The sequence below is a fragment of the Lactuca virosa genome, chromosome 8 (genome assembly GCF_052849685.1).
Source record: "Lactuca virosa cultivar CGN04683 chromosome 8, Lactuca_virosa_CGN04683_v6, whole genome shotgun sequence".
NCBI lineage: Eukaryota > Viridiplantae > Streptophyta > Magnoliopsida > Asterales > Asteraceae > Lactuca > Lactuca virosa.
In genome coordinates, this window is record NC_136433.1 from 110842982 (window position 1) to 110866888 (window position 23907).

General features: G+C 32.9%; 2 protein-coding genes and 1 pseudogene across 3 annotated transcripts; 1 reads left to right on the top strand and 2 right to left on the bottom strand.

The window, feature by feature from the left end:
* The first annotated feature begins 358 nt into the window (after positions 1-358).
* Positions 359-1814, top strand: LOC145128684 (protein SMALL AUXIN UP-REGULATED RNA 54-like). The gene is made up of 3 exons (XM_079063500.1): positions 359-661; positions 885-1403; positions 1506-1814. Exons 2-3 carry the CDS (start codon positions 911-913, stop codon positions 1514-1516), a joined length of 504 nt encoding a protein of 167 aa, XP_078919626.1. The 5' UTR covers positions 359-661; positions 885-910; the 3' UTR covers positions 1517-1814.
* A 15339-nt stretch (positions 1815-17153) lies between these two features.
* Positions 17154-17525, bottom strand: LOC145130724 (auxin-responsive protein SAUR76 pseudogene; annotated as a pseudogene).
* A 768-nt stretch (positions 17526-18293) lies between these two features.
* On the bottom strand, positions 18294-21118 carry RAD51 (RAS associated with diabetes protein 51). 2 transcript variants are annotated; one of them, XM_079067323.1, is made up of 9 exons: positions 20890-21118; positions 19998-20142; positions 19772-19882; positions 19580-19671; positions 19416-19510; positions 19025-19138; positions 18803-18932; positions 18620-18741; positions 18294-18535 (listed from the first exon to the last, which is right to left on the bottom strand). In XM_079067323.1, the coding sequence occupies exons 1-9, from the start codon at positions 21001-21003 to the stop codon at positions 18412-18414; spliced, it is 1047 nt and encodes a 348-aa protein (XP_078923449.1). In that variant the 5' UTR covers positions 21004-21118; the 3' UTR covers positions 18294-18411. The 2 variants fall into 2 exon arrangements, with proteins under 2 accessions (XP_078923449.1, XP_078923448.1); XM_079067322.1 differs by having other exon boundaries at positions 18294-18541.
* Between the last annotated feature and the right edge of the window lie 2789 nt (positions 21119-23907).

Consider the following 23907-nt stretch of genomic DNA (forward strand, 5'->3'; position numbering starts at 1 on the left):
CGCGGCGCAGACAGAAGAGATCACGCAGATCTGCAGACAAAAAACAAACACCACCTAAGTCACTAATATAGAAAAAAAAACAAACAAAAAAAAAAAAAAAAAAAAAAAAAAACTTTTACGGGTTCTTTAAAAACACAAAACAAAATTGAAATGACTTTATATTTTACTTATCCAACTTGACAACATGCACAAAGATTGTTAAGGTTTCTTTCTTTTATTCCTCTCCAAACTCGAGGAATGCAACAAATATAAATATTTTTGTCTCAAAACACATTTTTCTTGAAAAAACCAAAGGAGAATATAGTCAGCAACACCAACTCAGCATACCCTTTCATTTATTTATTTTAAGCTTTACTTTCCACCCACGGAAAAAAAAAATTCAAATTTTTATGATGCATAAAACCCGTAAGTAGGCGTGGAGAAATGATGTTAGTCCAAGAAAGGAGAATAGGAAAAACGTAAAAGGATTCCACAATTCAGTTCCATTCCCATCAAATTCCCCTTCTGCTCTTAATTACTGAACAATAATCTGGACATATACGAATCAGATCTCTCTGTTTCTGTCTACTTATTTCTACCCCATTTCAAGAACAACAACACCGCGTCTTGCTCTTGATCATCGTCCTCCTCCTCCTCCTCCGCCGCCGACCACCACCTTCAGGTTTCTTTTATACTTATCTAACTGATTTACGGTATCTTTTTCTTTCACGTTAAGTTAAATCCATGTGGGTACTTTCTTTCGATATTTTGCGTTTCATTACTCTGTTTAGTTGACCTTGATCTATTTCTCTTCTCCAAATTGGTGTTTGTCTCTATTAACTTATTCATAAGGCGTTTACTTTTGCACTCCGTTTATTTAACAACTCAAGTTTTTCACAATTCAGCGAGGGAAGATCTTAGGATTACAAGAATGGATGAAAATTTAGGAACCAAACTAAACGGCATCCGACAGATTGTTAGGCTTAAAGAAATTATCCAAAGATGGCAGCATGTGACACTTGGGGCAAGAGGAAATGATAATGATGATGATGCTGATAACAATCCTCCCATGACTATTGGTAATCATCCAGGTGGAGGAATTAATCCAGCAATAACCATGAGGTTGAAGGGATACTCTGTTTATTCTGATTCAGACATTGAAGACGGATGCCAGAGTCCTGATCCACCAAACGATGTGCCCAGAGGGTATTTGGCAGTCTATGTAGGCCCTGAGCTTCGGAGGTTCATCATTCCCACAAGCTATCTTAGTGATCCACTCTTCAAAGTTCTTCTGCAAAAAGTTGAAGAGGAATTTGGATTTGATCATAGTGGTGGCCTCACCATCCCTTGCGAGATTGAAACCTTCAAATACCTTCTCAATTGCATGGAACATCATCAGAAGGATCATCTTGAACACAATCAAGGTAAATTTCTCGATTTTTTATTGATTTAATTCAGTATTCAGTCTTATGAACAAGATTATTATGATTTATGTTTACATCTATCTTTCTTGAATGATTTTGCAGCTACCATTTGAGGGTCAAAGACCAAATATCAACTGTGTAAGTAACGATTGGATGCAGCTTATTCTTGTGGTAAAAACCCAAAAAGAAGTTTCTATTGGTATGATGATTTGACATTCTTTTATCTGTATTTTTGCTCTTCTCTCTTTCAAATATTCAAATGTAAGAGAGTGGCAGTTATAGTTCATAGAAAGCTTATGTTTCTAGGTGTGTTTGTTCATTTTTCTTGTCATTGGATGTGTAATAGTAATACATTTAAATTCGTGACATATTCATTGTTCAACCAAGTTGAGTAAAAACGTCAACTACCAATGGGTATCATCCATGTTACATGTAGCTTTGTAGCACAAAGGTAATTAGGCTTAGATGTAAAGTCATTTCAATTGCTTTAAGGTAAAGAATAAAAGAGTAAGAGATAGGTGTTGTATTATAGTTGTTAAAATAAGAGAATAAAAAAAGGGATTAGGGATCATGTAATTGATAGGGTGCATGTGCTTAAAAGATGTATGGATCATGGATAGATCTGGTATTATATATAAAAGTAACATGATATCATGAGTGTGAAGACACAGACACCTAATTTGAATTTATAAATTAGATTGGTGAGAGAGGGAGGGATGTGGAAAAGATTGTGGGCATCTCAAGTGAATCATTAGTCCTTTTCTGTACTTTCTAAGGATTAAGCTAAAATTTGTTAATTTATATGGATGAGTCATTTTGTACAAATTTCGTGGACCGGGGAACCGGCCATGGAACCGGTTGGGCCGGGGCCGGGACCGGGACCGGGACGATATTCTTGTAGATTTTTGGAACCGGTAGGAACCGGACCCGGTAGAACCGGCAAAAACCGGAACCGTATGTTGCTATTTCTCGATGACCGGTTCCAACATTGAAGACACGGCAAGAACAGGTAGAACCGGCGGTCCGGTTCGGTTCTTAATTTCGGCCGACTTCGGTTCTCGGGCCGGGTCCGGTTCGGGCCAGTTCCAACCGGGTCGGTTCATTTGCTCATCCCTAGTTTCTCACATAGGGTTAGGTAGAAGGTCGAAGTAAGCGGTGATTATATTGGAAGATGAGAACGGTTATCGGCTCTAAACCACTGGTGGTATTGAAGCCAAGCCAAACCCTCCAAACCAGACAGTGTAGCTAAAGCACATTTGAAATTTATTGTATGAGTAATTATTGAAAATTAGACTTTTTATATCAATTAAAAGAATCAAATAAATCGGATAAACTAATTAACCGGTTTTAATTTGATCCTAAACTCATAATTACATCGTTACCATTTTGTCCAAAAACCTATGAAGAAGAATTGGTTTGAAAAAAAAAAAAAAAAAAGTATGTATCATAAAATGGAAAAGGTTTATTCATTTAAAATTTGATTTGATTTGGTTTGAAAGTATATACCTCTACTAACTAGCTAGTCGCAACTCGCAACTCGCAAGTCTGCATATAAGGGGTTTAATTTTAGTTACAAATCTACATACTTAAGGGGTTAATTTCATAAAATAACATAAAAATTTCATGTATTTCAGTTTAAACCACAAGTTTTAGTTTTTCCAATTAGAACCTTCAACATTTAAAAAAAAAATCATATTGCCCAGTTATTAGCGGTTTGCAAGTTAACTTCCCGTAAGAAGTCAAAATATCGAGAAGTTATAGGGTTTTTTTGTAATATGTTTTTTATAAACCTGAAAATCATGAAACTTATGGGTGTTTTATAAAACGTACAACTTTCCTAAATGACTAATGGGTTCAAAAAATGTTTTTTTAGCATGATATCATTATATGGCTATATATAACACCAAAACGGTTTGTAGGATGATTGATATGGGGTTGTTTCTATTTTTAGATGGTGAAGTTCATGCATATATGGTTGTATGTGGGACGACCAAGAGACTTAAAAGAAAAAGGTAATCCTTGCATATGATATTACATAAAGAGGTGTGAGAGTGTCGTGTTTTTTTATAATAGGACGATGGTGTTCTAAGGTTATGGATCTATCATAAGGTTCTCTTTTGGTATGGAATAAACCATGAGTGTTATCGAAGAGATAAGATTAGGGTGTTGACTCGATTATGTAGAATTTTTATTAAGGTTGTTAATCTTGTTGAGATCCAGTCAGTCACCTGGAGGGGGCCAACCGACTTGGAATAGAACTCTACGACTCTCCTATAACACTAACATGTTTCAGAAATCCAAGCCATGATTTTTCTATTTTAAGATGATGAAGGTGATGAATATATGAAAATGATATTATTTGATAAAGATGAATCATATGGTTTATATGTTATACAGGGTGAAGCATTTGGATGTTTTAATCACCCAACACGGTAACCTACTTCAGGTCAACCTTATTGGCATGCCTGCTTATCCTCCACAGGAAGACCTGGAGATTAAAACAAAAAGGGTAATAGTTATATTTGGAGAGACTAAGAGAGTTAAAAAAAAAGGGTAATGGTTGTGTGTGAGATTAGATGAGAAGGTGCAATAGTTGTGTGGTTTTAATAATGAAATGGTGGTATTGTATAGCGTTATAGAGTTATCGTAGGAAGACCAAGAGACTAAAACCAAAGGGATAATGGTTTTATGTGGAAATATTAAGATACTTAAAAGAAAAGTGAAATGGTTATATGTGGAAAGACTAAGACCCCGTTTGATAGTTGCTGACTGAGAAAGTGCTGACTGAAAAAGGTCTGTCTAAGTAAGAAATTCTGACTGAGTAAGAAATCATGCTGTTTGATTGGAAATCTGACTGAATGTGCTGACCGATGCAAAATGATTATGGTACCCCGATGCTCTACGGTCTACACGTTTCTATGCAATATTATAATAATAATAATAACAACAAGAACAATAATAATAATAAACAACAACAACAACAATAATAACAACAATTACATGAAGGCTTGCTTATTTTCTAACCATTCATTTAAAATCTCAGCTTCTTGTCCACTAGGCAATGCAAGAATTATTGAAGCAAATACAGACTTCAAAGATTGTCATATTTCACTCATTTTAACTACTAAACACTCGTTTTCATCAATTGTTAAAGAATCAAACAAAGGCTTCAAAATCTGAAATTTCATCAATTGTTAAAGAATCAAACAAAGGCTTCAAAATCTGAAATTCAAACAGCTAATTTGCAAATTGACCAAAACAACAAACATCAACATAACACCAAAAATCTGAAATTCAAACAGCAAAAATATGACCCAATCAGTCTTAAGGAACTATACATTAGCAGCAAACAATAACACAACAACAAACAACAAAAATCGGCTATATAATAGCAAAAATCGGAACACCAAATAGGAAAAGAACAACAAAAAAGATCAAAAAGAAAAACGAATCTTTAAACAAGAAAAGAAGTTACCTGATGAGAAGAGGAACAAAAAAATCGGACCTTCAAATCGACGATTCTTGTTGTTCAAATCAGAACATAAAAATCGAAACTTCAAATCGAGGATCTTGTTGTTCTATGAAGAAGAAAAACGTGTTGAAAGAGGAGAAAAACCGAAGGGGATGGAGGCGCTGATAGTTCTACAAAGGCAAGGGTAAAATTGGAAACGTAGAAACCCTTTCTCGCTCAGCTCCTTTTTTTCTTCTAACCCACTCAGATATTTCTTTGTGAGTCAGACAACCAAAATTAATCTATCAAACACCTACATCTGACCGAGTCAGCCAAAAACGTCTGACTCGACTCGGTCAGACACAAATCAAACAGAGCCTAAGAGAATGAATGAAAAAGTAATGGTGATATATGGAAAGACCAATAGACTTTGATTATCCCCAAAGGGGAGGGATTGAAATGAAAAATGCAACGGTTATGAGTTTTTGACCAAATGGGTGTGTTTGAAAAAAATATTAACCAAATAAGTGTAGTTTCAAATATATTTACCAAAACAGTATAGTAGTCAAAATATTTACCAAAATAGTATTTTTTTTTTTTAACTTTTTTAATATTTTCAGCTATTGTTTTAATTTTTAGTGTTTTTTAATATAATTTTTGACCTTTTTTTTAACTCTTTGATATTAACTTTTATATATATATATATATATATATATATATATATATATATATATATATATATATTATATCTCATTTAATCATCATAACAAATTAATGAAATCTCAATAAATGTCCTTAATTGTAAATAAGATTAATTGATAAACAATAATGTTACACATCGTAGATTAAAGCCAACATCAAACGTACGATATATTTTTTGGGTACAAATCCAATAACGACTTCTTACAAAAACGGAATGAAAAAATAAATATTTCTATTGACTGAACCGATTAGCTTTAATGTCTCTGCATTCACCTTGGCTTAGAGGGACATTTTTTCCAATTATGACCACTTTGCCTACAAATCCCACAAAGGTACCCATTTTTCCCTTCTTTGATGTCCATTCCATTTCATAGTCTTATTGAACGAGGACGACCTTTTTTATTCCGTAAAAGCTCTAAATTTGGAAGCAATTGTCTAGATGAAGATTGTGGCCAATACGCTTCATGAGGAAGTGGGGAAAACTCGGATGCCCAAGTAGAACAATACTCTGCAATGGAGTAACATTTATGAACATATTGTCAACTATTCAATGATAGTTTGACACATACACTCAAAACATAAGAACAATGACATTTAAATATCTCCCACTTACCACATGTGCAAGTTTTTTTGTCCAAATTAACTACTTGCATTTTTTTCCTCTTTGAGTTATCAACTCAAATACACCTTTCTCTCGATTAAAAGATCTCAATGTGTGTGCCCTTGCTTTTGATATCAAATCCACTTGTTTTACAACAACTTGAGGAGTATATGCATTTCCATTAGCTCTAGCACTAGATCCTAAAGGACGCTTCACTTCAAAATAATGTACCAATCTATAGAAAGTAAGTTGGAATCAAATGTGGAATAACAATTGCAAATAAACAAATTACAATTGTAAATCAGAGTAGGAATCAAGTGGAAAAACAGTTTGCAAATAAGCAAATAACAGTGGAATGCGGTAGCAAATAATAATAGGAATCAATCCGGAGTTAACTAGCTGAAATTGAAAATCAAAAGAGGAGTCGGACTTACATGAAATCAAGCAACAGCCGAGGTCGTCTAAGGCCAGAATCGAAGAAGAATCAGGTCGATGTCGTGTCTTCTGCGGTGGAGTACTCGCCGGAATCTTCTGTGATGGAGGCGGACCAGTCGGCGTCCGTTTATGGCCGGAATCAGAGCCGCCGGTGTCGGCTATGGCCGGAATCGGAGCCGCCGGTGTCGGCTATGGCCGAAATCGAAGACGACGACGACAGACGCGATCGATTGAAGACGTCGAATTTGGGGACTGGGTATTGGGTTCTTACGTTCTTACGTTTTTTTTTGACTTGATATAACCCTAAATGGTAAATATGTTTAAAACTACACTTGTTTGGTAATTAAGTTTTTAAAAAACACCAATGTGGTAAAAAACTCCAACGGTTATATGTCGGGAAGCCGAGATATTAAAAAGAATGATACAATGGTTATATGTGGGATTAGATAATGAGGTACAATAGTGGCATGATTTTGATAATAAAAAACATGCGAGTGTTATAGTAGAGTTATCATAGGGTTCTATTTCAAGTCTTTTGGTCCCCTTTAGGTGATCTGGATTTTTAAAACTTAAAAAACCAAAATAAAAAAACACATGTGATCAAGCATGCCTATTAATCTTATCTCTCTCTAATAACACTCATGGTTTATTCGATGCATAAAAATGAACATTACCACTGCTCCCTGACTCCAAACAATACCACCACCCCATTATTAATATCCAAAAAAATAAACCCTACAACAACTGTAACTTCCTAAAATAATACCCAAAAAAAAAATTTCATTTTTAAGTTTATAAAACAGTAAACCATATCGTTGTCATAAAACCAATGTAATCAAATTTTATCAATGCATCATAATAATCAGAGTGAATCACTAAATGTGGAATCGAGTGGTGTGTGCTCTGCAATCATCCCGGGCTTTTCCCTTTGAAAACAGAAGTACCTGAAACATAGACTGAAAACCGTAAGCACAAAGCTTAGTGAGTTCCCCAAAATATCACATACCAAACATATAAATATGGGCCCCCGCCCTGGGGTGTATTTCAACCCAATAAACAAATATGGGTCCCGCCCTGGGGTATGTTTCAACCCGATCGTACGATAGTGGGCCCCGTCTTGGGGTATATTTCAACCCAACATGCCATAATGGGCCCCGCCCTGGTGTATATTTCAACCCGATCATGCCATATTGGGCCCCGCCCAGCATACATATAAACATACGAATACATAACCCATAAAAGAGTCACGCATACATCTAGCATCTTATCATAACAAAATCATGGGCCGGCATTGGTGTCTTCAACCCGCTAAACATGGTGAGGAAACTCACCTCAATCTGCTGATAAACAATTGAATGAATCTTTGACTGCTGGTCTGGAAAATCCCCGCGCTATCAATTGTTATCCAATTAATATTTGACTTCTGACCCATAACCAAGAGTCTAAGCTGCATATCCCAAAACCAGGGTAAAAGACCATTCTACCCTTTTACTCGCTTGGCCTAAATCCAAGGCCCAACTCAGCTACTTCCAAGGCCCAAATCCTAAATGATGCTCCAAAGCCCAATATGGCCCAATCTTATAAATTGGGCCCCCAAAACCCATCATGGGCCTAAATCCAAAGGAGCCCAAAAGATACAAACTAGAAGCCCAACATAGAAGTCTAATGGCCCAACAAGGCCCAACTAAGAAAACCCAACAATTGCCCAAACCTCCAAAATCCCAAAACGACACACTGGGGACTACGCCCAGCGTACCCGAATGGTACGCTCCACATACTCGGCCTCAAAGCATACTGTACAAGTCCATTATGCACAAGCTCAACATTACGTTGAGCGTACTCTTAAGTACGCCCCACGTACTTCTCAACCACCTTTTCACTCCAATAAGTCCTTAATCGGTTAAGACAAAGTGTCAAACTCTCAGATCTGATTCCATAAGACTACTTATCACATAAAGTTGGCAACTTTACGTGCTTGCATGGCAAAAAGGGACTTGAAAGCTCAATAAGGACTTAACAAAGGTCTTAATGATTATGTGACAACTGGCAAATTTCGTGTTAAGCAGGTTTAAAATGTAGCTATGTATAAGTACAACCACAATGTAACCTTGTTGCAATAAAACTTTGAAAGCCAAAAGGGCAATGTTTGTATCAGTACATATATATGTATATATACATACATTGAAAATCATGTTCGTAATAAACATTTAAAAGTCAAGCCAAGTCAAAATAGTGAGGATTTGATGCATGAATTATGCCATGCCTTTGAGATTTAGGTTTTGGGGACCCAAGAGCATGGGATTTCGGTTGTGGTGGGCCAAGAACACATGCCTAGGCCGAAATCACCCAAGATCCAAACCACTAGGACCGAAAACACTCATTAGTGGGGGATTAGGACCGAAATCACATGGGGTACAAGGTGACTTCGGTCATGCCTTGTCCAAAATCACCAATGTGATCCTTCCTAAGGTGATTTCGGTGGTAATAAAAAGAAAATAGGAGTTTGAATTTATGACTTGATATATTTCACCCATTTCCAATAAGAAACAATACCCAGCAGTATCCCACGCATTTATCCAGCAGTTAACCAAGCAAATATCACCTCATAGTACTCCTTATCTTTAGACGAGATCACATCCATAAACCCCACCATTTTCATATTCACTTCTGTTACACCAAATCCTCTAAAAGTTCAAGTCCAAATCCTCCAAGGATTTATTTCTCCAAACTTATTCATAGTGTTGTGGTAAGTTTTCCTTGCTAATCTAGTGTTTTAACACACTTTTACACTAGTTATATTTTATTTATACACATTATTATGTGTTAAAACTCTTAGGGCAATATCATCTTCAAAGAGTTCATCAACCACATTCAAGTGTTTAGGCTTGGAAATCTTCACACCATCTCCTCAAAACCAAAACATGATTTATGTTATAAAAATCATGAGAAAAATGATGATTTGAAAAACTACAAAGTTTTTGGAAGCTTTTTACCAAAATGTAGCTTTTCTAACAAAAAGGAGTACATTCTAGTTATTTCACTATTTTGTGGGTTACAACCCAAAAATATGATGTTTGATCTTACACTTTGAAACTAGACAAGATAATTACTATGTATTTATATAAATGATTATATAAATGTTCTTGACAAACAAACATGATAAACTATAATTGGTATAGTTTGGGAGTCACAAACACTACACTATTATATATTTCAGAAGAAACAAATAATTGTTTAAAGGTATAATTATTTCATTTACAAGAAAAATGAGTTTTCAGTTCACGTAAATCAATTGATACGGGTTGTGAGACATTTAGCTTCACAGTACCTACCAGAATACATATTAAAGTCCTAAATTATAACCAGAGTCTCTTGTAGGGAGAGCGTGACACTTGTATATAGATATATACATTATTGACAACCCCGCACCTAAATTGTTAGCTGCAGTTAGACCGGCAGGTTTGGGGTGACAAATGTCATAACAGTTACAACGCCCGAAGCACGTCGTTCAGGCCACTAGTCGCATTAGTATGGTTATAATAACTCACATAGGGTATCGACAACACATTTGATTTACGGGTTAACATACATTCAAGTAGTTTTATACAAAGATAAAACTTCATAACACCATTTTTCTATACAATATTACTTACATTTTTAGTCTTGGGATTTAAGACTTACACCTCAGTTATAAAGAAAATATCAGATTTTTTGGAAGTATACACTATCATTTTACACGAAACATTTACAAACCTTTCTCATACAAAACGCTTATGAACTCACCAACTTAATTGTTGACACTTTTCAAAATCACTTGTATTCTCAGGAAATCAGTAAACAGGTAACCACAAAAGTTTTGGTGGATGGGACATCGTCGCATCACGTTATTTACTTTTGTCATATGCATTTGATATCATGTAAAAAATGTTTTGAGTACAATGTAAACTTATTATATATTCAATACAATGGTTGTAATGCTTTGATCGTTACTATTCAATTGTTATGATACTATACATGAAGTCATCCGCCCCTAGACGTTTCCTCCGTTCTGGTTTGGGGGTGTGACAGATTGCATGGACCAAAATACATCACAAAGATTGCATTTTTATGAACCTTGGGACCGAATGGAGCTAAGATCTAGCACCCATTGCTTCTGGAGTAGATCAAAAACCCATCTTTATCACAAAAGACTCCAAAATGCACAAAATACTCCATGAACTAGATCTAACATATAAGATCATCAAGATAGAAACTTTATACCTCCAAAATGTAGATCAAGATGCAGTAATCATGGATCCAAAAGCTTCAAGCAATCCCACATTTCTCTAAGAAGTTCATTCTTCTTCTATGAACACCAAAAAGCATGAAAAACCACCAAAAGCTCAAAAACCACTCAAATAGGGGCTAGGGTTTTGATTATAGGCTTTAGAGGGATGGAGGCTGAAGATATTAGGGTTAGGTGATGAGATAAGGCGCTTAAATAGGGTCCAAGACCATAAAATAGGGTTTGGGTCTGACTGGAGTACGTCATGCCTAATTCTTGTACGCCTGCGTACTCCAAAGAACATTCACGACAAAACTACTTAGTACGCCTAGCATACATCTTGGTACGCCCCGCGTACTGCCTTAGCACTAGTATGCCATGCGTACATATGTGTTAACCCTAAAACCATAAATCTTCTGAAGGCCATAACTTCTTTGTTATAAGTCTGTTTCCGACGATCCTTATATCCACGAAGAGGTAACGAGAAGCTCTACGCTTCTATCAACTCATACTTGTCTTAAAACTTCCCGAACTAAAATCCAATTTCCATAAAAGCCTGAACTGACACTTTACCGAAATACCCTTAGCTCCAAAACACAAACCGAACTCCCGGATCATCCAAATTACATTACCCACACCCAAAATGGGTCTAAATCTCTTTTTCTCAAAGGCCCTAAGCCTGATGATACTTGGTCTTCGGGTCATCACCCCGTATTGGGAAACGATTCGGAACAGGGTGTTACAACAACTCCATAACCCCAAACAATACCACCGCCCCATTATTCACAACCCTAAAGTGTTATATATCCACATAAACCTTACATTCTATATTTTATCAAAGAATATCAATCACATGCATCCATGACCTATACCATCTTAACTAGAAATATTGTCAAATACGAAGGATCCTACAAGTTATTTTCAGTGTTATATAACCATATAATGATACCATGCTAGAAGAAAACGTTTTTTGCACATACTATTCATGAAAATTGCATGTTTTTAACAAAAAAAAATATTACAATAAGCCTAAAACTTTCCCAAAAAAAAATTATTTTATCCATTTATCAGAAGTTAACCTACAAAGCGGATAACCGAATAAAATAAAGGAAAAAAAAACTTAGAAAGTTGTGGGTTCTATTCGAATTAGAAAAAATAAAAAAATTTATTTAAACCGAAAAAAAATATTACATATGAAAGATGCAATTTATTTCCGATTCCTGAATGGGTTTATTTTATTTCTTTAAATTAGGTATGAAATTTGAACTTTCATCCTAATGGGTTTATTTTTTATTTGAGAAAATGACTTATTAAAATAATTATTTTTTCATCTTGTTCACGTTTAGATAATTTCATTTTTTTGTATATATTTGATCATTTAACTTGTTAAATGTGTTCACATATTACCATTGTCACCTGCTATAGCAGGTGACAATGGTAAATATGTGAAATGGTAATATGTGAACACGTTTAATAAGTTAAATGGTCAAATGTGTATAAAAAAAGAAAGTTGTCTAAATGTGAACAAATTTTTTTTACAAATTTCTTAAGAATTTTAATAATTTCTTACAACATTTTATGATATTTTTTCTTATAGGTTTTTCTAATACAATGTTTTAAACTTTACTTATAATTTTTTTTTAAACTTTTTTTATACTTTCATATAGTTTAATACAAGTGCTTTTAAACCAAATATTTTATAAATATTTTAAAATTTTCTTACAAGTTTTTAACTTGTTTTTTTTACATTTTCATACAATTTTTTTATAAATTGCATACATTTATTTCTAAACTTTCTTTTATAATATTTTTAAAGTGTTTCACAGATTTTGTATGACAATTTAATATTTTTTTATAACATTTTAAAATACTTCCGTTAAATACTAGTTTAAAATGTTGTATTAAAAAATTAAAAGTTTATAAACTTCTAAAGAAAAAGTATTAAAAAGTTGGAATAATTTTAAAACATTTACATTATACAGATTTTTTTTTATTTGCTAAGTAATATTTTCTTTTTATTTTTTTAAAAGAACCTTCATATTTATTGTTACATATTTAATTTATTTAACTTTATTGTTAGATACTATTTACTTTAAAAATATTGTATATGCTTAAAAACAAAAGAAAAAGATTATAAGAGGCTATATAAAATATTTCACAAAACAAAAACATATTTATTAATTAAAAATTAAAGTTTAAAATTGATCAATATTTAATTAATATTTATGAAACTATGGATATTTTAAAAATGACGTTTGAAAAAATAATACAAACAAATATAAAAAATAAAATCGCTATTAAAAGTGGGGAAAATGACTTATCATGGTAATTATCTTTTCGTTTTGTTCATATTTAGACAAAAAAAAATTTACACATTTAACCATTTAACTTGTTAATTTGTTCATATATTATCATTGTCACCTACTATAGCCGGTGACAATGGCAATATGTGAACACATATAACAAGTTAAATGATCAAATGTGTACAAAAATAAAGAAGTTACATAAATGTGAACAAAACGATAAAGATAATTACCCTGGTAAGTTATTTTTCATTTTTATTTTTGTAATTTCGTTTTTGTTAATACCTTTATTTTTGTAATTTCGTTTTTGTTAATACCTTTGGACTTGGTCTCTTGCATGGTTTAGATTTTCAATTTTGCTAATAATAGAGAGGGGCTTATTAAACTCATTTATCATCATTCATTCTAAACTAAAGTATTGAAAGTTCATAGCCCAAACCAAAGTTCTAAACGTGTGTCCATGACAATTGACGAGTAATTCAAACTTGGATTGACTGTGACGTTAAAATGAACACTTTCTAAAACATATGCATTCAAGTTTATTTGATCTGTGAATATTTTAAATTTTATAGATACTTTATATTAAATATAATCATATAATAATAATAATAATAATAATAATAATAATAATAATAATAATAATAATAATAATAATAATAATAATAATAATAATAATAATAATAATAATAATAATTAAAAAAAAATTCACACAACAATTTAGAAGATTATAAGCATTTGCATTTACACGATTCCACATATATTACCATAATCTTTTTAGCTAAACAGATACAGTTTTATCTATTTAACCCTTTGATCAAGAACATTAACTCAAATGGATTATTTTTCAGTTTAAAATAAAATGGAATTATGCAACATGACATGTCCACCACATTCCTTCCCCTTGCCCACACTTGAAAGTTGAAACATTCCTCCTAGTATTGTGTTGATTGTTGACACACGGGAATGGGCCTCACATCACATGACATATGTCTTTGTTTTCTTATTTTTGGATTTTACCTCCAAACCATACAAAATTACAAATTTGCATTCATTCTAATTTGGTAAAGGATGTGTTTAATATGACATTTTATTTAAACTCAAACATATATGTACGTACGTATAATGACAGTTGAAGTTAGTATATGATATCAACAACTTACTCGAAAGTTCCATGGACCAATCAGAGTTTTGATAAACCATGGTGAAAACAATTTAACTTTCAATATAGTGACTTTGTCATCATCGGTAATACATGAAAAAAAAAATAATAAAATAAAATAAAAAATAATAATAATAATAATCTTGAAAAACCGAGTGTTATGGCAAACTGCCTACATCCATTCTTCAGATTCAATGTTTTTTGTTTTTATTTACCTTTCGTTTGCGATTCTTACGATTTTGATCATTTGTCTAACATTTTAAAAAATGATTATCAATAATGTTTTGTTGATTATGATATTTGAACTTTTGGTTGTAAAGAGAACCATCACTATAAACATATTTCCTTATAGCTTTGAACCCATTGTTAACTGGGTCAAGAAAAGGGGGGTCATATGTTAACGTTTAAAGTTAACTACGAGAATGCTTATGACTTTTTATCGTTGGATTATTTAGATCACATGGTGGAATTTATGGGTTTTGGCTCGGTGTGGAGAGGGTGGATTCAGCGCTGCCTTTCTTCGTTAGATCTTCAATTTTCTTGAGTGGAAATCCTATAAAAGAGTTTCAGTTTCATAGGGGTCTTAGATAGAATGACCTTTTGTCATGGTTTTTGTTCATCTTAGCTATGGAGGGGTTGCATCGTTTTCTTGTTTACATTTTGGATCACTACAGAAGATGATTGGATTAAGTGACTTGACAAGTGAATGGCTTGATAAATTATAAATTTGATTGGTTGCGTTAAATAACAAGTTTTTATAAATTTAAGCGATTTGGAATTGAATCATAAGAACTAAGAGAAATAGTAGATTGCCCAAAAAAATAAAAAATAAAATGTTATTCCATGCCATTAAGCTCTAGCCCTAGTTTTTGAGTCCTCGTATGTATATAAGGAAGTGAAGAGAAATGGAAGAAAACAGATAAATTTGTATGTTTTCGGGATTTTTTTTAGAGAATCGGAGAGAAAAAAAGAGACGCATGTTTATCTTCTCTCTTAATCTTTCCTCCAAAATTGAAAGATATTTGAAAGGAAAGAATTGGTATGTTTATCTGCAATATTTACCAACTTATACTTCTAACAAATGTATATATCCATCGTGTACATGCATCATCTTCTTCAGCAACGTTTGTATGTATCTGCTTGGCTGATCATGCATTGTCGTTACCAACTCAGAACTCCTTTCCTTTTGTTGTGAACTCATAAACACGACAATACAATTTTCTTTCTTTCCCCGTTATATCTTTTTGTCTACATTTTCATTTTCTCTTATTTTCTTTCTTTTTACTGAAACGTAGGAACTATTTTTTAATAAACTTAAATTATCCCAAAGCATGATGTTTCTAAATTCCAAAACTACCCTTAGGACAATTTTATAATCTCATAGGTTTCCGTTTAAATAAATGATAGAGCGAGAGCAGCTGAAAACGCGTTTCTTTATACGTATTTTCCATTATATAATTATAGTTTCTTCCATGCTTGCTTTTATATTTTTTCAAATAAATAAATATATTCTAAAAAATGGTGTTAAGTGTTAAAAGGGGTCTCCTTCTGCTGTTTGGTACATAGACCTTGATTAATTAAACAAAAGCATCCAACCAACCTCCAATCATTTCCCCACCCTTCTTTCACCAATTAATTGTCTTTATTTTTTCTTTAGTACTTTATTTTTTATCCAATTTTGGTGAGACCTGTCCCATTCAATATCAACGACGTCGTACGAAAGCATGCTAGATAGTAGCATTCTTTCTTGTAAAATGATAGGGACAGACTTTGAGGTTTGAAAAAAAAAACATCGGAGCTATTGGATAGTTTAAACTCAGAATTTTATTAATCTTAACCAACTGGTTAAATAATTTTTCTCTAATTATTTACATCTTTCAATGATTTTTATTTTTTCTAATATAATTAATCTATAATCATCTCTTTAAAATGTCTATAAAACATTTTATTTAATTAATCATTTTTAAACATACATTATATCTAAAATGTCATAAACAAACAAAAATATAAATACAATATGTCGGGTCTTTATTTAATATATATATATAATACAAAAAATTCATTACGTCATAGTTATAAAAAAAATTGAAAATGTTATATAATCAATATAAAAATAATATTGTATAAATAAATTGTCATTAAATATTCAATAAAAATAATTAATTAGTAAATAAATAACAAATATTTAAAACTAAAATATAACTGATAATGTAAAATGATTAAAAATGATGGGTTAGATGTATTAAACATAAAATGTATATTGAATTGTTAACCAATTAATATATATATATATATATATATATATATATATATATATATATATATATATATATATATATATATTAAATGGTCAATGAAAATAAACATATAAGTTGTATACTTTAATAATTTTAAATAGTGAATAAAAAAACAGTAAAAACTATAGAAAAGAACTCACATTAGAGATGCTTTTAGGTTGTTTGTTATGAAAAAACACAACTATTTTTGCATTTGGGCATGTTTGAAAAGTTATTTTTGAAACTGTTACTAAAAAACTAATAAGAATTTATCTAATATACTGCATGTTTATAAATGGAGTATAACAAATGTTAGATTTATTGTTATTTATGTTAAACTGGAATTAACTTGCTAAAAAATCTTTAGAATTTGGAAATTTTGGAAATAGATTTTGCGATAGTGGATACCACAGATGAAACGTTATAACCGTTTAAGAATTTCTGGATTGCTTTGCTTGTTGTCGAAAAACAAAATAAATGGTAGGACATAAATTCAAGTACAAATTGCCAAGAATCAACAAAGATAAAATATAAAATATAAAATTAAAGCATCGATTTATCAGCAAGCGTAAAAATCCACAAGCTCATGCAAAGCGTCAGGTTGAGGATCTGCATTCTCGATCATCCACAACAGATGTTCAAACAACACAACCTCGCACTCAATCGTCACATTGGTATCCCCATCGCCTGAACCTGAACGTTCCACAAGCTCTTGGAACAACGGGTGTTGGGCCACATCGGAGTTTATAAGGTAGCGCCGCCGTGATTTGCCTACATAGACAGCATGAGAATTCGAATGGGTCAAGTTCTGATGCAGGTAGTCATCCTCATCGGAATTGGACTTCGTCAGACCAGGTGGCTTCCCGTTCCCAAATGAATGTAACTTTTTTAGCACCGATTTGATCTTGGTTAGCTTTCCACCTTTCGCCATTGATTATCTATCTGAATTCTGAAACCCAGCTAAAACAGAGGGTTTTGGGAGTGGAGATATATAATGAGAGAGAAATAGAGGATTGAAGTTGGTTTCTTATATAGTATATACACAGCCAGCCTGTCGCTGAAATGGGATGGGATATGGATGTGGATGTGCGTCTGTGTCTCTCTGTAAATAAATATACATTATATATTATATATTATATATTGGTGTTGTTGAAACAAATTGGAGGCGTTTGGGGCCATTCTTCATTGTCTCATAAAATATTGCTAATTTGTTGTGATTCGTATGTGATTGAGACCTTCCAAGAACATGATATTATAATAAGCTATATAAATTATTAAAGGAGCTGAATGGACGAATTAGATGAGTAATTGTTAAGTGTAGGTCAAAACAAATTGAGATTAATTATCAATCATCAAAGTTTTATAACCAATAAGTATTATATTAAATAAACGGTTTAGGCAATCATTAACATCTAAATACACTTTAAGACAACTTTAGTTTGGTTGGTGGTGATGGACTTTGCCTATTAGATTAGATGATACATCTGTTTTGATATCTAATAAAAATCCATACCATTTCAGATTGTAAAGCATGCAAGAAGTTGCAAAAACTGGTAACAAAATAATCAAAATCTTTAAGTGATAGTCATAACAAGTTCTTTCTCTATCAAAAACCATTTTGGTTTTTTGTCAAAATAACATAACTTGCTATAGGTTTATTATCCAGCTTAACAATATGTTCTCAAGCAAAAAACATAGAGATGGAATGGGAAATTTTATATTCGACTATTTGTATTTCATACTGTCATCATGTGTTGTTTATGACACAAAGATACAAATTCAAAACAGAAAAACACAAACAAAGCTTGTGGCCAAATTCAATCTTTGACATCATTAACACCTTCTGTAGAAATCTGAAACCTAGCTTCAGCTTCAGCTAAACACGGGGAACTAATCACTTTGCAAATCCGCTCTTCCCCCCTTCCTTTCCTCAAAGCCAGCCTGTCACTCCATCAATAGCAACAAACTTTCTTAACTTCCATTAATCACAACATATGAATTTATCAATTATCAATTATCACATACCTTGTTGTAGAGGCATGAGCCATGATATTACCACCAATTGGTTTAATTTGAGGCCCTGCAAACATGGCTGAACCATCTACTTGGGCCACAACTTGATTAGTGATCACCACAGCTACACCAAACTAATAAACAAATAGTTTAGCATCCAGACATAATTTATATTGATAAAAAAAATATTATTACCTCATCTGCCAACTTCTGAAGGCTCCTCAAGAACTTTGCAAGATGCATCTGTCTGGCTGATAGTTCACCTCTACCAGAGAAATCAGTTCTATAAAGAGCAGTTGCACTGTCCACTATCATAAGCGCAAACCTTCAAACACAAACATATTTATAAACTCTTCTTTTTTTAAATATTATAATCTTATAAAAATACAATACAGATTTATTGATGAAAAAAAAAACCTGGTTTCGACCATCATTGAAGCAGCTTCAAGCAAGAGTCTTGATTGATGATCCGTGTTGTATGCTCTTGCATATGCTACATTCTCCAACACATCATTACCATTCAACCCAAACCTGCAACATGCAGCATGATAAGATAAATCTACAGAAACCAAAGGGCTGTTTCTTTTTGACTTAATGGGTTAAGCACTTGATCTAGAAAGCTATATATGGCTGTTTCTTTTTATTTAATCTTCAGATGGTTTATTCAGTCCAGAAAAGAAAAATTTTATGTATACAAAACTTTATCCAGACATACATCATTACCCATTCATCCACTTTACCCATTAAGGACTTAATAAGGGTTAAAAAATAATTGAAACACAATGATAGTGAGGAAACTTTGCACAACCTGTCAGCTATCTGTAAGAGTCTTTGTGGCCTGAATGTACCTTCAGCATCAATGTACATTGCTTTCCCCTCACCACCACCTTGATCTAATGGAAGCTGAAAGTTCAAAAGTAAAAGTTAGCATGTTTACTGAAAAAGAAATTAAAAAAAAAAATACATTCATACTTGGCAAGTTACACATAAAGTGTGACAAAGCTGAGTCTTTCCAGACCGAAACTCGCCATATAGCTCGGTAATAGATCCAGTCTCAATTCCTCCTGTTAAAGAAAGATAGTTATGGTAGCTTCATAGTAAGAAAAAAAGACTTTCTAAACAATGTTGCTTCTTTGATAAATTACAAGTTTGAATGGTATGTACCATCTAATATCTTGTCAAGCTCTCTTGACCCTGAAGATATTTGAATTATTTCAAGCCTTTGTTGATGGAGTTGGCCTGCACTAGTGAATCCCAAAGGGACCAATTTGGAAGCTGTAGAAATGCATAATGAAAGAATATTAAGCTTCAAGATTGTAGGAATCTAAAGATTAAAAGGAAAGGAAAAGGGAAAGTACACCACAAGAACAAAATGAGCATCATGACATACCTGCCTCGATAATTTTGTCAACTTTAGCTTCACTAATTCCTTTGATTTGCAGAAGCTCCTTCCGAGGAGAGTATGCTACAGATTCAACTGTACATAAACCAGCGTCTTTCAGCTTCTTTACATCAATGGCAGCGATTCCAGATGCCTTTAGGGTTTAATTGAAGTTTAAAGTTAGCTTCTATAGACTAAAATACTATCAACGTCGGTTGTTAACCAAAATTAGTAAAACCCCCGAAATGTTATTGTGGGTTTTGATCTTTATCGGACCCCCAGGAATGGGAATTGGCCAATTTAGCTAAATCTTGAAAAATCCATCAAGAAACACAAGATATAATCAAATTCCTAGCATCAGAAGAATCATATGTGAAAAGATAAGAGAAAAGATAAAAACCCTATTTCTAGATAAAACAAAAACAGTTGTATACAGGATAAAAAAGGATCGGAACAAACTCGAACACCCATTTAGTAATTTCAATAAGCAAACCCTTATTTTTCGGAGAGTGTTTTAGGGGGAAACAAACCACTAAAAAAGTTGAAAGAAACCCACTACAAGAACCCTAGTTTGAGCTAAATCTTGAAAAACCCGTCAAGAAACACAAGATATAATCAAAGCCCTAGCATCAGAAGAATCATACTTCAAAAGATAAGAGAAAAAGATAAAAACCCTGTTTCGATATAAAACAGAAGACAGTCTTTTACAGGATAAAAAATGGATCGGAATAAATTCGAATAACCATTTAGCAATTTTGATAAGTAAACCCTTATTTTTCGCAGAGTAGTTTGGGGGAAACACACCACTAAAGAAGTTGAAAGAAACCCACTACAAGAACCCTATTTTGATAAAAGAATAAGTTACGAAACTACAGATCGGATTAAATGGATGATGACATGCCTGAAGTTGTTCGACTGGGAAAGGGCCATGCTGCATTTCTTCTGATTGTTCATCCTGCTGCTGTTCTTGGTCTTCTTGGTGAGCCGTCTTCTGGTTTCTCTGCCTCTGCTCCATGGCTAAGATCAATTTGGGATCAGACGAAGAACTGTGCTCCCCAAATGAGTGAAATGGTGCCGAAGCTAAAGGGCAAGCAAGAATTGCATTTGAAAGGATCACCAGGCGCCAAATTAATGCGTATGCTGAAAGGAACGAAAATATGGAGCGGGTTTTTGCAAGGCCCGGAATTCATTTTTTTTCTTTTTTAGTAAATTACAGTTTTGGTCCCTGTGGTATCCAACTTTTAGTCCAACTTTTGAATTTTGACATGGATCGTGATTTCTAAAATTGGCACTTGTGGTCCCTACGGATGTTCATGTCTAAGATGCTTTGTTAAATGCATGTAAAAAGACATTTTTCCCTCGGGTTAACTTGATAAAAGTTACATATTATAGGGACCATTTATGTAAATAATTAGTTGAAATTTTTCCCTCGGGTTAACTTGTAAACTTTTGCAGCGCCACCACCATCATCCTCAACCCCATCTCTTGAGGACAGTAGTGTGGTAACAGTGGCACACAGCGTTGTTTTTTCTGTTGGATTAGGTGTCTAAGCTCATAACTATAATTGGTATGTACTTGACCCGAGAGTAGCATGGTCCATTTGGGTTGCCTTCACCAGAGCAATTTGATAGGATGGACTTTTGAGAAGAAGTTATTTATAATTTATTAATATATTATAAGTTCTAATATATTAATATGAAATCATATTATTTAATTAGTACTGATCAACAATTAATTTGGAATTAATTTAATGATCAAAAGAGACTAATTAAATTAATGGGGACTAATTGTGTAAATTAGTTATATAATATATTGTTTGGGCTTATGATACATGATGGACTAAGTTTATGAAAGAATCCATAAAGAGTTAGTCCATATGGATCATGGATCATGGATAATAAGCCCAAGGGTATGGATTAGGGTTTAACCATGACTCTTAGAATCCTACAATATATATATGTCACCCTATAGCTAAAATTGGTTACTACATATGTTCTAAGAGTTCATTTCAACCGATTTTATGTAAGGATATTCTCTCTCAAAAGTCCTACATTTGTTCACGGTGTTTGTGAACCATTTGAGGCATCACATTTGAGGTGCTAAGTTCTTAAAGGCCAAAATTACAAGCTACAACAAAGAGGTAATTATATAACTCAATTCTATGTTGTTTATGTCAATTGTATGCTAGTTGTAGGCTTCATGCTTTGGAAACAATATTGCATGTATAATTAGAGAAAACATATATCCAAAGCAATTAGGGTTGTATGTGCACCATAGGATGTTGTAGTATACAAAACTCAACAGTGGTATCAGAGCCTAGGATTGTTTTCTATTATATTTTATGCATGGCTTATTTTCAAAGCTGAAAAACTGCTCTGACAGCACCTACTTGACGAGTACATGATTGGACTCGACGAGTAGGTTGTTTTTTGCCTTGAACTCGACGAGTCCATAGTTGGCTCGACGAGTTGGATGATCAGACAACAGTTTTTCAGGATTTTTGGCCTGTTTTGGATTAGGATCATTACCACAAAATGTTTTAGTTCATAAAATTTGATTTTGTTGGTATGGTAATAATTATACTCATCCAATCAAAAGATAATTGTCAAAATTTCAAGATTTGTATTAGTTTATATAATAGGCTAATTTTTTGTAAATTGTTGATATGAATTGTTTTGACTTATGAGTTTAACTAGATCATAAAATTATATGATAATTTAGCTTGGTAAAATTGATCTTAAATGGTTTTAAAAGTCCTCCATAACTTGTCCTCAAGTTATGGAACATGAAAAGTTTTTCATAAAAAAACACATTAACTCATAAGTTATGGAAATCAAAGGTTTTTCAAGAGTTACAAAACTTACCCTCAAGTTTTGGTATTTGAAAAGTCTCAAATTATAACTCTTGTAATTAAAAGGTGTAACTCTTGGGTTCATAAATTAAAAAAATTAATTAAATAGTTTTTAATTTTGACTTTTTTATATTTAGAACATTGATGTTTTTGAATAATTCAAATTACACCTTATGGGCTTTATTAAATTAATTAAAGTGTTTAATTGAAAGAATTAATAATTCCATAATGACATGGTTTAAGATTAATTAAATTAAGAGTATAATTTATTAATAGATTAAACCATCTAGTATTTTAAAAGTTTAAAATACACCCTTATACTATATAAAATTAAAAGTTTAATAATTATATATGTATAAGTTAAAAAGTCAGTCTTACCGTTAGTAGGCCTCATTCACGAAGTCGGTCTATAAGGGGTATAAGGTTACTGCCTATAAAATGATGGTTTAATGAGTGTCCATTCTCACCCACCGCTTCCTTGACTGGTGGAGGGTCGTTAGCCGAACGGGTAGGATAGGACATTCTCATTAAAAGTATAATGAATACTTTAAGTAACTAAATGTCTTACAAATTCCCAATCTTAGTTACTTAGGAAAAATATGAATTTGGTGCTAACCCATGAAATTGCACTTTGCACCTTGTTAAGGCGTTAGTGGAGCGTGTGTGGTTAACCGGCACACTAATCTAGGACTGGCAATGTGTGGCAAAGGGTAGCTTGATGTTTGTCATAGATCAATGGAGCGTGTGTGGTTAACCGGCACATTGATTAGGTGATAAATGACATCGAGAGTACCAAGCTAATTTGCATGGTTATTCACACCTTGTTTGTGATCCTCGGCATCCCAGTCACAAACTTGATGGGCACAATCGAGATTTAAACATGTCATTGAAAAGTTCAATGAATCTCAAAAGAATCTAGGAATTTCAATTCATTTAAAACTTAATAATCAATTTCGTTTTTCATGATTTACCTACCTTCAAATAATTTGCAGTTGGATTACGGCATCCCTCTTACGATTTGTAAATTATTGTGTTGGGTCCTAGCCTTAATATTTCATTTGGGTGTTA